The sequence below is a fragment of the Protopterus annectens genome, chromosome 10.part0, assembly GCF_019279795.1.
Source record: "Protopterus annectens isolate FY-2018-M chromosome 10.part0, PAN1.0, whole genome shotgun sequence".
Taxonomy (NCBI): Eukaryota; Metazoa; Chordata; order Ceratodontiformes; family Protopteridae; genus Protopterus; species Protopterus annectens.
This window is the reverse complement of record NC_056744.1, coordinates 1,765,929,738-1,765,945,670: the sequence shown is the minus strand read 5'-3', so window position 1 is coordinate 1,765,945,670 and position 15,933 is coordinate 1,765,929,738. Positions and strand designations below refer to the sequence as shown.

At 38.1% G+C, this 15,933-nt stretch overlaps 1 protein-coding gene across 2 annotated transcripts in view; it reads right to left on the bottom strand.

Moving 5' to 3' along the window:
- Positions 1-15,933, bottom strand: part of LOC122814000 (arginine--tRNA ligase, cytoplasmic-like) — a 641,564-nt gene that overhangs the window by 166,202 nt on the left and 459,429 nt on the right. For both annotated transcript variants that reach the window (XM_044086583.1, XM_044086582.1), the window contains exon 7: positions 3,241-3,370. In XM_044086583.1, the coding sequence (XP_043942518.1) occupies positions 3,241-3,370 (130 nt within the window). The remainder of the gene's footprint in view (positions 1-3,240; positions 3,371-15,933) is intronic.

Genomic DNA, 15,933 nt, shown 5'->3' with positions numbered 1-15,933 from the left:
ATGGGAATGAGCAGCCACTTCTCAGTCACCCGTCCAGGGAGGAGGGAAGCAAATCTGGCTTGCTACACAGATGACATCTAGTGAGAGCACTACATGTTACACACTATGAAGTCTGAGCCTAGTAAGCCCAACCTGTCTGAGTGATCACATAGGAGACAGCAATAAGGGAGACCAAAAGAGTTGCTGAGGGGAGGGGAGCTCACCCAGGGGGGAGACGGTGGGTCACCCTGAAGCACCAGCAAGATGCCATCTCTCTATCAAATGATTTTTCTCCAGAGAATAGAGGACCACCTGGGATTCCCTACCAGGGACAAATGAGCTGTAGGGCTACTGGCTAGTCCAGGAATGCCCAGCTCCCATACTCCCAGAATAAATGGGTAAATGGGTACAGGGGCCATCATGTCATGTCCTCCACATCGCATATGTCCTCCTCCCAGAATGAGCAGGTAAATGGGTGCAGATACAGAGGCTATCGGATCAAGTCATCCACATCGCATATATCCTCCTCCCACAATGAATGGGTAAATGGGCACAGATACAGAATCCATCAGGTCATGTCCCCCACATCGCATATATCCTCTTGCGGTCTACATTATGTGATCAAAACCTTAAATTATTGAACACCTAAAGGTCAATCACGAAATATCGAACCCTTAACATCAAAAACAGCTGTTTGCACATTGGGAAATAATGCCATTGGCCAAATAAAAAAGTTTTAAACAGAAATGAAGAGGGGGCTTCACCCCCACACCCCTGATATGCCCCCCACACCCCCCCCAACTAAATATACCAACTCCAAGATCGCTCTACAGTGGTGAAAGAACAAAATCCACGTAATAGCCAAATGACTCATTTGTGTGGAAACAGCCATTCACAATTTTTACCTTTGACATTTAGTGATCGACATTTAGGTATTCGATACTCTAAGGTTTCGATCACATAATAAGGAACCATCCTTGTGGATTCGTATAGAAACACTTCTTATCCCAGATGTCATTATTATGAATATGTTTAATGAATTGCTTCTACAATTTACTATGGAATTATCTAAATATTACTCTCAGCAATGCAACTTTTACATTCCAATAACAATATAATTTCCTTTGCATTAAGTCTTACCCACAACTGGTCTAGTCCTAACTAATAAGGGTCACCAGCTCAGGTCACACACCCGATAAACAAACATTAAAATGAAATAAAATAAAATTTTAAATAGTATGAACCAAAGACAAGTGTTTGACTGATGTTTGGTCAATATCATGGAATATTTAACAGGTGCACATGAACTGACACTCACAGTTGGCCCTGCTAAGGTTTCAGCCCACATTCCCTAAGGGTGTGAGTCTGCACTTCCAAATGAAGCTTCCACCAGATATCAAACAGCCACATTATATCAAGCTTGAGAGATATTAGCCCTGAGGCAGGATGACCCAAGAGACCTTTCCCAACTTGGACTTGCCAGCTTAAAGGTAAAGGGAATGGGTTTGGCATGGTTGAGGGTTATCCTAATGGTTAAAATATTTACTTCACAGACACATGGTACAGGGTTTGATTCTTACTTTTGGGTTTAGGGATGGTATAATGTTTAAGGTGTTTACCTTGCAGTCATAAGGTAAAGGGTTTGATTCTCACATTTGACAGGGAAATTGGCTAAGCTTAAAATGACCCTCAAGGGCAGCTAGTCTAGTACTCACCTATGAGCCTATCAGCCTATGAGGAATGCATTCCTAGAAAGGGGGTCCTTGATCCTGACTAAGGACAATCCCCAACTGTCTGACTACATGGCACAAGAACTCCAGGACCCCTAGAGTAAGAACTGTGGAGTGTCTCTCCTCCTACCCTCATCCTCTGCTGAGGCATTCAGGATCAAGCTTTAGCTAGTCTAGAACAACTAAGGTAACTGCAGGGATTGTGGGAAATGGGGATGATTTGCAGCAGCCTTAACCTGTGGAATAGTAGGCATTGTCCTGTTTTTGAGTGTCTGTGATGTTATTACAACCTTTGACTGGGGCTGCAGGTAGACCCTCCTTCTTGTCATACATAAAGAGCTCTCACCAGCTGTTATTATTTGGCCATGATGTAGGCTTAAAGCTTCTCTCTACACACCTCTGAGTGGCAGGATTAAATTGATAGCACTTGTTGCAAATTTAAATATCAAGACCCTCCCCAAGACAATAAAGGTAGTGTCAGTTTAGGTCCTGATTTACAATTCAGTGAGCACATAGACACTTATAAAATTGTTTAGGCTGTGAATGCAGACTCATAAATGGAGAAATGACTGTGATCTAAGCTGTGCAAATGGTAAAAAGGACCTGGCAAACTCAAGGAGAGCTGCACACTTATGCATCAGGTGAACGATACCACACAGTACATTAGAGCAGGTGTACAGAAATCACAGGAAGAGGGACCTTCCACGTACAGAAATCACAGGAAGAGGGACCTTCCATGTACAGAAATCACAGAAGAGGGACCTTCCACGTACAGAAATCACAGGAAGAGGGACCTTCCACGTACAGAAATCACAGGAAGAGGGACCTTCCATGTTTTGTGCCAAACAAGGACAGACGACTAAGTTGAAGCCAACCAAAGATGCATCAAGGCGGTGTCTTGACATGTGATTAATAAAGTATTAGCAAACTTTATGCAGCCGATGGTAATGGAAAACACTGAATATATAAAAGAAACTAGATTAGCAACATTAGAGGCACTGTCATTTAGGCTGTGATAACAGGCATAAGACAACTTTTTTTTTCAGAAAACATAAGTTGGTACAGCTTTACTACAATACTACCGACAATGAAGGAAAAGAAGTAGCTACGGAAATAAAAGATAAGTATTTGCAGTGTGGCTAATATGCAGGAGCAGTGCATCAGGAGTATCTGTAACTAAACATGACAAGGATCAGAAATGTTAAGCTGTGCAGGGTCAAACGGTGTTGTTTACAAACATTTGAGGCATGTAAAACTATCTGTGCCTACTCATAAAAAAGTATGGATAGTCTGCTAGGGACCCCACTTCTTCTGAGTCATATCTTAGTGTTCCCCACCCCAGGATAGATACAAGCTATGGAGGACAATTTCAAGCACTTTAAGATTACTCCTAAAGCCAGGTAATTGGCATCACAATAACATATTCAACCACAACAGCAAAAGGCCTGGTCACAAGCAGGGCAACCTTCTCTGGCTGTCCAAGAGTGATACACATTTACAGTAAGGAAGAGTCTGTGTGAAAACTGGTTACCTTGTCTAGACGCATCACAGATCAGTGACCATGCTTTAACAAAGTCAGGCTCCTTATTTTGCAGTTTTAATGCACATTGCACTGCACGTTTTTTAAATTCTTCATCATTGTCAAACCTCTTTTTTGATTCCTAGAATTTAGAAACAAAAAAGAAAGAGTTATTCCCATGAATCTAGAACAGAAAATGTAATCCTTTCATTGAGATCAAAACCTCAGTAATTAAAGAGAAATTCAAATGGAAATTGTTGACCAACGCAACCACTTAGGCAGAACAACAAAGTTTTATATACCATTCATTGTACTAGTAAACTAATCCAAAGTCCGTTACCAACATTACAGCTATATAACCAATACGACATTGTTTTTAGTTCACAAGACCTTTTTTCAAATTACACAGTCCGTTGTCGCTCTACAGCTGGATTCATCCTTTCTTCCTCTCTCATTCTGCATAGATGTTCAAAGAGATCACAGCTACTACAGGTGCCTAAGCTATATGGGATGTTCTGCCAAGGACTGGACCCAGACGGCCAAGCTTGAAAGCTTTAGTGCACCTATCACGCACTCTAGCCACTGCCCCTGCATTAGGGAAGCAGCATAAAAAAATCAGTGGCTAAGGCACCAAAACCTCAGGGCTTTCTTACCTCAGGAGAGGGAGACTAGAGCCATGTGCCAAACAGTATTCACAATAATAAAAATTTTACACTCTTGCATAAAAATAGCAGAATAAAAGGATGCTGGCAGGATGCTGCTGTTGGAACAGTGATCTATTCGAACATTACTGTTATGGTAAGCTCACTTATACAACTGTACTATGTTCATCATTAGGTCAGTAGCCTAAGCTATATGTGATGAATACCGGTTTACTATTAAAAAAATCGAAAATTAAAACAAAAATGTAACTAAAAATTTAAAAATAACACCGAAAATTTGTAAAACTGGAAGGTTAGAATGTCGAAAATCATGGGTTGTTGCCGTAAATGTCAAATTCGACCCATACTCCTGCAAGGAACATCCCGTTTTTGGAGGGGGGAGAACCCCCCTGTGGGGGGGTGACCCCCGTTAACTATATATTCTAACTCCGAGATCCTACTACAGTGAGGAAAGGGATGAATTTCCCTAACAGCACTGTACCGCTATCTCTGTACAGTCCTTCGCATTTATATTAGCGAATGCACACTGCATTTGCTAATATAAACATTCGAACATTGAGTGCGCAAACATGAAACATTTGAACATCTGTAGTTTGAAATTTTCATATGCGTGCAGTCTCACATCGACATTTTAATAGTAAACCATGAATACTACAGCTTAGAAAACTAGGAAGGGGTAAGACAGATCAGAGTCCATGAGATCCCGGAGATCACTCCTAGCAAAGCTTAACCCGGACCTAGAAAAAGAGTCTATTTTCTAATGCACCATTCACAAGCCTAAACAACATTCTAAGTGTGCACCGATGACCAAGTTGCTGTCAATAGTATATTCCCAGAGTCCACTTCTTTCCAAAATACCACAGGACTAGCCAAAGCCCTTGTAGAGAGGTCACTTCACCTGGAAGTGTTTTGTTATGGCAAGAATAACAAACAGTACTACCATGAGAAAAACATTTATAAATTGTGTGTTTAGTCGCTGCTGGTCCCTTTTACTTACCTTCATTATCAAAAATCCCAAAGGTTTTTTTTCTTGTCAGTATAGTATCCAAGTTGCCTGTGGACATCCAGAGTACATAACATTCTAAGTTATTTGTAGACTCTATGATGAAAGCAGGAAGATGAATAGCTTGACAATGTAAACTCTGACATGACCTTGGATATAACTGAAGGAATTGTTCTCGAAGTCCAGCTATCCTTATGGAAAATGAGATAGGGACAACTTACCATAATAGCTTGTAACTCACATATTCTTGCAAAAGTCAGAGCAATGAATAATAATGTTTTCCAAGATAAAAACTTTAAATCAGCCTCATGAGTGTGTTCACAAGTAAGTTCTTCCAAAATGAAATTAAGATCCCAAGAAGAAGTCACCTGCCTTCTAAGTGGGTAATGATTGTAAATCTTTCAAAAACCACTTGACATGAGGTTGGGTAGTAAAGGAGATTTGGCTCAATAGAATAGTTTCCTCTGTGACAACCATTTGCTGCCCCAACATTCCTAACAAAATACTCTGTAGTGAATTTTTAAAATCTGCCAACTTGCTGCATTCCCAAAAACCATGTTCTCATTTACCTTTCTGTTTCCCATCACACCTCCAACATTTAAAATCTGCCTCAGAGAAACTCTCTGAAGTCTGCTTGGGATATAAGAATACGTACACAAACACTTCCAAGCAAAAATCCTAAATCTTCCCATCTTTGTTGCACAGTGGGACGTGCAGATGCCCTTCATGGTTTCTTCGTAATTTGCTTTTCTATTTTCTCTTCCCAATATTTTCTAACCTCATTTGACTGATTCTTATAGTTATGTAATATTTTATAAGTCATATTAATTATCTTTTTTAGACAGCAGCTTCTGTTTTAGACTCAACTTAAGTATTACCAGAGCTGGTCTTAATTAAACACTCTCCTATTCACTTCTCTATACCTATACTCTATTATTAATCTCTAGTAGGGAAGGCAGCCTCTAACTTGCAGTTAAATCTTCTGTTTGGCTGGTTTAACCAGTGCTACCCTCAGCCAGCACTAACCCCCTTAGATCTTCAAGGGAGAGCACAGATGTGCATTCTACTGGCACACCCTCCTGTCCAGGCATTCATGTACTGTTTTTGTGCCCTGTCCAAACCCTCCAACATATTTTACTAAAATATAGTCTATTCTTCTCTTAAACTGTAGCAAAGAGTTTGGTACAACAGCCTTCCCTTCTTCATGGGACCCCACTTCACTTCAACTACGAAGAAACTAAAGTGAGCTCCCCACTACACCAGCAAAACATCTATTGTCAGGATTGGTGACAGGTTTGGCTGCAGGAATAGGTCATCCTGCATGACAAGGTCAACTGATAACAATTCCAAAACCAAGGCAAGATCCATGAATGCACAGAGGTTGTCCAGCCAATGACACTTCCCAAGTCCGCTACAACAGATATAGCCTCAGGCATGCAAACTGTACCATGAAGACTGTGGTAGCAATCAAGCCAAAAAAGGAATAGGAGGGTTCATGGCTGGGCAGGGTGTTGCAGTCTCATCCAAACTGCCAAATTCAACACATCCTGAAGCCTCTATGAGGGCAGAAATACCTAGCACTGGAGGGTGTTCAGCTGCGTGTTACTGAAGGCAATCCTCAAAGGTGAGATCAGAATAAGTTGTTCTAGTTGATAGTCATCCCTATTCCAAAAACTGCAACCACTGGAAAGCCCCACACCAGGGATGCGAGTTGGTAGTCCCCCATTACAGTGACCACAAATCAGTTGTCTAGGTTGGGGGACATATGGAGATCCTTCACCTGCAAACCTTCATCCACCACAGCCAACACCAGCATCAACACTATAGGACACAATGGTTAAGGTCTTTCCCTTATATACACAAGATGCAGGGTTTAATTCTGACCTCAGGTTATTCCCTAGGCTTAAAATGGACCTTCAGAGCAGTTAGCCTAGTAATTCACCTATGATAGGGTCAGAAGTACTTATTAGGTTTATTGATCAGCAATGATCATTAGAAGCCTATCCTTAGATTCCTTTGGTTATTTAAGCCTTGATAGTTTACATACAAAAAACCCTTACATACAAATAGCCCACTGATGGACAGAAGAAAAGATGGTGGGAATGTTTAAGTGTTGTCCCATCCATGAGTGACAAGGGTACTATAAGCTGGGGGTGAATCTGTGATTTCCCATTCACTTACTTAGATTATATTTAAGTAGGGTAAGAGAAGTACTTTGCTTTATGTGCAGTGGGAGCCAGTTCAATAGAAGAGATTCTCTGTGACACATATCTATCCCCCTCATGTTCTGTTTGGGTGATAAGTGGAGACGGAGATCGCTCAAGTGAGTGTTAATGTTGCCATTGGACATTTAAAAGTATAGCAGGCCTGACAGGGTGAGGTCAGCCGATACCCTATATGCCAAGCAGAGGTCAACTCTCAGTAGCCTGTATAACACTTAAAAGAGGAAGAGGACTTTGGGATGGTTGTGACTTAGGCTTTTGACTTTTTAGTGAAAATATGCTGTGATCACTCCAATTAAGACAAGTGTCTGGACCTCTACATACCGAAGGGAGCATTGCAGTCCATGATCTTTCAGATAAATGTTGAGTATACTGGAATGATCACTTCGCTATATATGGATGACATATCACTAGATATAAGCTGTGCAATGAAAAAGATCTTCCTTACAATCGTAGATATGAACTGATCAAAGATCAGTTCATTGTCTACATAGATACCAGGTCTTTAATTACAGCATTCATTTTCAAATTTTTTAATTTCTCCAAATTTTTTGGGTTTCTAATACCATGACAGGAATGGACCCTATTCCTAAGTCAAACTACAATTAAAGTTCATGAAATTAGTATTGTTTTAATCTTTGATGTCACCCAAAAGTGCTCTTTGTAGCACCCTCAATGTGCCCAGTAATGACTCCTGCAATTTGTATGGGGTTACATGGACTGGTAACATATCTAATTAGGAGTGTAGATTATGGACTGGTAACATATCTAATTAGGAGTGTAGATTATGGACTGGTAACATATCTAATTAGGAGTGTAGATTATGGACTGGTAACATATCTAATTACGAGTGTAGATTAAGGACTGGTAACATATCTAATTAGGAGTGTAGATTATGGACTGGTAACATATCTAATTAGGAGTGTAGATTATGGACTGGTAACATATCTAATTAGGAGTGTAGATTATGGACTGGTAACATATCTAATTACGAGTGTAGATTATGGACTGGTAACATATCTAATTACGAGTGTAGATTATGGACTGGTAACATATCTAATTACGAGTGTAGATTATGGACTGGTAACATATCTAATTACGAGTGTAGATTATGGACTGGTAACATATCTAATTAGGAGTGTAGATTATGGACTGGTAACATATCTAATTACGAGTGTAGATTATGGACTGGTAACATATCTAATAAGGAGTGTAGATTATGGACTGGTAACATATCTAATTACGAGTGCAGATTCTTTTTTATAAGACCTGTTGCTCCTACTATTATTGGAAATGTCTAGGTATCTTTCTTCCACATTGCTCTCATTTCTGCCTGCAGATCCTAATATTTTAAGACTTTGTCTTTCTCTGTATACAACACACTGTCGTCATTGGGTGTGGCGATTTCAATGATCAATGCTACTTTTGTCTTATTTTTCATGAACCACTATATCTGATTTTCTAGCATGTATCTTTTGAACTGTTGATCATGGGTGATGCCATGTGATATAAACATTTTCTATGATGCTTTGTGGCTCATGTTTCCAGTATTTTTCAGCCACTTCAATACCATAATGTTTTCACAATCCCCGCTGCAATAGTCCTGTCACATTATTATGCCTTTCAGTATACAGTCCTTCTGCCATTAGAATGTCACAACCAGCAATGAGGTGTGCGACTGTTTCCAGTTCTGTTTTACAAAACCTACATTTGTCTGTTTCTCCCACATGTTCAATAGACATTGGAAACCAGCATGTACATAGCCCACTATCTTGGGCCACCAATATTAACCTTTCATCTCTTGGTTTGAATTCACCTCTCCTTAACTATTACTGCACTCGTTCCTGATCAGCATGAGGTTCTTCCAGAAGTTTTTATACTTGCAACTATATTTATGCATTTTCCATATTTCTTGCATTCTCATCTGGTCTTTCACCTTATATTCTTTCTTTTGTTTTATGGCACATTTAGTTGCTGCCTGATTTTTATCTACTTCTAGCTTGATTTCCATTCCTGCTTGACGCCGATATGCTTCTGCTAGATTAAGCAGAGAAGTCATCTTAGACTTATTCTCCTCATATTTCAAAATTTTCACTACATTTGGGTCTTGTGAGGTCAGCAAATATGTGTGGAGTCCCATGATTGCAGATCTATACATATAATCAATTTCAAGGAGGCCCATCCCTCCTCCGGATTGGGGAATATGTAATCTTGGTATACAGTGATTTTTATAAATCATTTGGTGAGCATGAAGCATCCTTCTTGTTTTCCTATCTAATCTATCCAACACGTTTTGGGGCTAGCCAACCACTCCAAAACTAAGTTAGGACAGGAAGAGCAAATTGGTTTATAGCTTGGATTTTGTTCTAGATGTCAATGCTGTTTTCAAGATTAATTTAAGTCTTCTAAATTATTCCTTACTAGTTTTATTCACATTTGTTCATGTTTTATTGTTGACCCGTCATCAGTTCCCAAATATTTATACACTCCCTCTTGCTCAAGTTCTTATATATCACATTCTTGTCCCAAATTGATGTTTTCCTGGTGCTGCAGTTTTCTTGCTTTAAAGGTTGCATTTGCACATTTATCAAAACCAAACGACATTCTTATATAATCTGTAAAAGTTTTGACAACCTACAGTTGTACTTTCAGTTTCTCATGTGATGAGCTATACAGTTTTAAATCATTGACAAAGAGAATGTGAGAAGTCTTTACATTTTGCTGCTTTCTAGGAGACAAATTATAGCCATGGCCTAAGCTGTTAAGCAAACAGCTTAATGGGTTAAGGGTAAGGCAGAATAGCAATGGTGACAGAGTTACCCTGGAATATCCCCCCTTATTCAGGGGGTGTGTTGTCTATGATGTAATTACAGGGTGGTCTTGCTTGCTGAAGGGTACAATATACATTTCTAGGCATTTAGTTTTAGTTCATGGTCCTTGCACCAGTCATTTGCTTGGAGAAGCTCTACTGGAGAATTTTTGTGTCCTCTGGAGAGTTGGTCATGGCTCTTAGTTTGCAATCATCTTGACATTGGGTTTGAACTCTGAGAAGTACCTGCCAAACAGGAGTTGACCAAGAACAGAACCTTGGGGCACACCACTAGTCACATTTCCTCTGGAGAGATTATAAGCAAAGTACCTTATATATTGGGATCTATTTCTGAGCCAATTAGTTATCCCTCTTATTACCCAGAGGTTTACATTCAGCTAGGAGATGTTCTCTATCATGACCGAGTGAGGGTTACTGTTGAAATGCCTTTGTGGGGTCAAGATACATGGTGTGTGCTGATTTTCTCTCATCCATTGTTTTGGTAGATTTTCAAAGAAGTCCACCAGGTTTACTAAGGAGGATCTGCCATTGATGAAGCCATTATGAAAAAGTAGATGCATAAACAGAGTTCTATAGGGAAAGGTAGAAAGGTGAATCCTTTATTAGGTACTTCAGTGAGTAGGAATATATCATCATAGAGAAGCTATGAAATAATAAGGACCATAATGTAATGCAGGAGGACAGGATAGGGAAAGTGAAGGAGTTTTTAGTCTACACAGAGTAAAGGAAGAGACGGAAAAAAATGATTGGAAATATAGTTCTTTGAATGTAGAAATGCTAAAAGAGATATAAATGGATATAACACAGGATGAAGTGAAATTGCTCTTTAAAGAAGGTTAAAGCTGAGGGTGCTAAAAGGATGGATGCTACTGTTTACCAGTTGTATAAGATGTTCAAAGGAGAACAGCTGGAAGTTTTAGTTATGGATTCACAAGAAAGTGGATTAAAAAGATTTACTAGGCTGTGTAAAATTTATAAGCTTGTATAACTATAGGTTTTTGCCTGATAAAGCAAACATGGCATCACGATGCATTAAGAGTTAGTTTAATGAATCAGCTTTGGAATAAATCATTATGCTGTGAATGGACCTGAAATACACACGTATATATGTATAACTTTTAAATTTATATAACCATGTTAGGATAAACATTAACATACAACTGCTGCTACAATTAATTAGGCTTTTGTTAACTGGGATAGTCAAGCTGAGCAAATTAACTCTGGAGTCCAGGGGAGAAAAGAACCACAAATGCAGAAAATACAAAACTACAAATACCTTACACAAGGTAATAACACTCTAACATAGCAAATAAAAGAAAACAAACACCAATAATGACTACCATGTCTAAACATAACAAGAGCTGAGAACAAAAGCAGAAGCACTGAAATCCAATAAACTCTTCTCACCGGATAATGCTTCCAAATGTATTTTAATTGTGATATCCAACACACACAGTCTAAATCCAAGTTGAAAATATGACAGGCTTTCTCAAGATGAACCACAAGACAGAAACCATGTGCTTATATCACAGCATTAAGTTCATGTCTAAACATGTTTACATGGTACACTGCAAATGTGCCAAGTAAAATTTCTAATAAATGGTAACATTGTTTAATAAACCCTTAAAGCCCTTAATCATTTACTCCAATAATCAGTTTTCTTAGTGAAGATTGGTGTTTAAAAACAGGGGACAGGAATATGCAGGCATGTAGTTTGCTGGTGCAATTCTTTCTTTAAACACCTTTATTAAATTATCACTTAATACACAAACATACATTAACAGAAAAGAAAACAAACCATATTAACATTTTTCCATGTACATACATTACACATCACATATCTTTTCTTTCTTTCTTTGCAACTATCAGTCCAGCGTTAAATAAACTGCAGAATTCCTGCATTACAATCCTCATTCCACTTCCTGAACTAAATATTCTGCATGTATTGTTCCTACAACTTCCATCTATTTCTATGTAATTTGTTCTTCCCTTTTTAAAGATCCAACTTTCAGTTCTCATCTCTTTTATAATATTTAATACTTCAATACAGCGTGTTTACACTTTGTTTCCCATTTTCTAGTAAATGCTTTTTAGCAGCCAAAAGAATTAAACTTAATAAGGCCTTACTATGTCTAGGCAATTCAGATCTGGTGCCCTAGCTCAGAAAGGTAATTTCCTTAATTACAGCCATTTGCTCACCCAATATTTATGATGGAGTTTTCTGTACAGACTTTTTAAAATCCAACGAATCATTACACTCCCAAATCATTTGGGGGCAGTTACCTCTTTCTTCCCCCACAAAAATTCATTTTCCATCAGGAAAAATTATTTGAAGTTTTCTTGTATATAAAATGATTATGCAAACACTTCCAAGCAAAGATCTTAAACCTTCTGGCTTTTGTTGCATACTTGTTAGCCATACATATGTCCTCCCACTCTTATCTTGTAAATCGCCATTCCAGTCTCTCTTCTCGATCTTTTCTACCCTTCTCTGATTGATTCTTTTCATTATCATGCAGTATTTTATATGCCCTACTAAATTAGCCCTTTTTACCAGCAGCTTCTAGTCTACATTCAAATAAAATTTCCACCAGAGCAGGTCTTTCACTTAAGATTCCTTTATCCCTTTCTCTTTGCCTACACTCTGATAACAACTGCTGGTAGGGAAGACTGTCTCTAGCCTGCAGTCCATATGTCTTCCTGGCCTTATCCCACTCTATCACCTTTCCCTCTTTAGCTGTTTGCTCCTAATATCTTGGTTCTTTTACCAGTTTTCCAGTACAATCCAGCCTCTCCTTCCCTATTTTCTGTACCCCCTACTTGCAGTCATCCCTACTGGCAAAATCTCCTTTCTCTATTCTCATGTTGACTTACTTCTTAGAACACTTTCTGATACTTTATTAACATGAAATTCAATATGGTTATTATTCTCCTTACGGATCTGCATCCAAAATCCCAGTCTATTTCACAAACTTTTCCCTTGCTTCATCATTATCCCTTTCCATCTTAAATTATAACTTTCTGCTTGTGTTATGTATAGCAGCCTTAACTGCGCAGCTCTAAAAGATAGCTTCAAATCTGATAATCCTAAACCACCTTGTTCAAATGGAAGGATCAGCTTATCCCCAGTTACCTCTCGCCCAATTCCCCTCTCAGATAAATTCCTTTAACTCTTTATTCATTATGTTTACAACTTCTCCTGTGGTTGATACAAAGATGCCTAACCTGTATATAAAACTAAAGGGACTAACAACATTTTCACTGCTAGTATCTTACTAACCATAGCCATGAACAAGAGCTTCCAGTTTCTCAGTTTTTTGTAAAAACCTTGTGTTTAGTCTCTTCCTACATATCCATAGCTACCATAACAGAAGATTGTTAGTCTCTACTCCTCAATACCTCATCTTATTGTTTTCCCATAAATATGAGTATTGCTTGACCAAATCCTTTGTAGGTACATAATTTACAGCTACAGCCTTTCTTTCATCTTCATTAGTTTTATATCCTGGAAAATTGTAAACCGTCTCAAAATGTTCCACAACACTGAGATATCCTTTTTAGTATTTATCAGTTACAAAATAATATCACCTGCATATAAATCCAACTTTTATTGATTACCACACCAATTATATCCTTAAATTTCCGAGTCCCTTATTTTCTTTTCCAGTAGTTCTAAAATTAAAGCAAATGACAAAGGGTAAAGAGGACACTCTTGCTTGGTATCTATGTTCAAGCACAATTAATCAGAGAGGAACTTTCCCACTTTAATTCTGGTCTCTTATCCTTTACAAATCCTACTAATTAAAATTATTATTTCCCTACTCAAAATCCAAGGTTACTCTGCTGAATGTTTTCTCTGCATCAAGACCCACCACCAACAGTGGTATTTTCTTACACTCTGATTCCCTCTGGATCATCATTGTTCTATTAATGTTATCATACGTTTGCCCCCCCCACACACACACACACACACACACACACACACACACACACACCAATCCATGTCTATCAGTTTTGGCAATATCTTTGCCATTCTTTTAACTAGTAGAGACATAAACACTTTGTAATCATGGTTTAAAATTGAAATGCATCTGTATGAAGCTGGGTCAAATGGGTCATTATCATCCTTGGGTAATACCACCACCACAGCTTTCTTCCAAGACTTTGCTGCTTCCGATACTTTGAAAACGTTGTTAAATTTTTTTTTCTTCTAGATTTTATTACTTTCTTCCCTCCTAACTTCCAGACTTACACAGGAATGCCATCAGTTTCTGAAGACTTTCATTAAGACTGATTATACATCATTATTTTTATTTGAACTCCAATTATCTTAGCTATTAATTGTTGAGCCTCATCTGCCTCTAACCTAGGCATAATTAAGTCTTCCATAAATATTTCTATTTCTGCTCTTTCTTGATTTCCATGTTTCTGATTTATGCAAATTTTCATACATTTTTCAAAATATCTCTAATACCGATACAGGATCTCAGGTTATCTTTGTTATAGGGTCCCCAAGTTTGGCAACAAGCCTTGCTAATTTCTGTTGCCTAAGTCATTGTGCCAAAAGTTTTTTGTGCTCTGGAGTTATCAATAATAGTTGCTTAACAGCAATCTTTATATGCTTGTGCATATTGTCCAGATACTCCCTTATTTTCTGTTTAGCACTCTGCATGTGCTCCTCTTCTTGTTCTGTGAGATCCCCCTTATTTTGTAGTACTTTGACATTTGTCAGTCCCCCTAAGTAATTCCTATTATTTTTATCCTATTTTTAAACTCCATTTTCATTTCATCCCACTCACTAGCTATAGCTTCTAAAGATATGTATACCTTCCACAATAACTCTCAAGTCATTTCCACTTCCCATTCCTTAAATTCCTCTCTTTCTAACATGTAGGCAGGGAAGTGCCAGTGCCTCATTTTTTAATTCATTATCATGAATTTTTATTTTAGTTTTATTGGTGCATGATCAAAAAACTTACTGGATGTGTGTAGAAGCGTTTAATTTAGTATACATGTTCTTATGAAATATAATCTCTAGTCTGACCCAGTTATTGTACCTTGGGAAATAATATGCAATTCTGCCCAAGTTCCTACTACTGAATTTACATCTTCCATACCGAATATTTTCCTAATTGGTTTTCAGAAATCTACCCTCTTTTGTTATATTTCCCTTCTAGGTCCCACTGATATATCTTCCCTACTGCAAATCAAGTCCCATTACTGACCTAGAAGTACAACTCTCTACTAAAAGATGATTTCTCCCAAAACTTTCTTAAGCTCCATAATAGCAAATTTTGGTGGTATTTATATACACGCCAAACACAATGCTCCTCCCTTGCCACTAACCTTTTACTACCACAAATATACTATTACTGTCTTTTTTATCCTCTTCTATCAATATGGGAACCCCTCTAGCAATCAGTATAACTACTCCAATTTTCCATTGTCCCTGATATTCTGCTGAATATCCATCCTGGCATCCCTTCTTTTTCAAACTTCAATGCTCGTTTCTTTCAAAATGTGTCTCCTGCAGCACTGGTATTTGCATTCTGCAGTTCTTAATATAATTCACTACGCTTTCCTGTAAGGCCACTTAAATATAATATGGACAGCATAAATATTTTGATAAAACACTATTGCTCTCATCTATTGTAGATGACATTTTTTGAATGTGTGTTTTTAACTTTTGTGTTATATGTACACGTAACATTTGACAAGCTGATCTTTTATACAATTGTTTCTTCTCATCTCTATTTCAACCCATGTCACATTTTCAAGACTTTTTGTTTTAATGAAAACCCTCAAACAAAAAACTAAATGCAGCCCATCCCCTAATAACTTAGAACAACGACACAGAACTATGGACATCTTCAAAAAATGAAGTTTAACCCTCCAGATAGAACAGTTGCCTCAAACTGATAATAGCTGCAGGTGACATTAAGTAACTTAAAAAATCAAGGTTATCCATGCTAAAGCATATGCTACAGT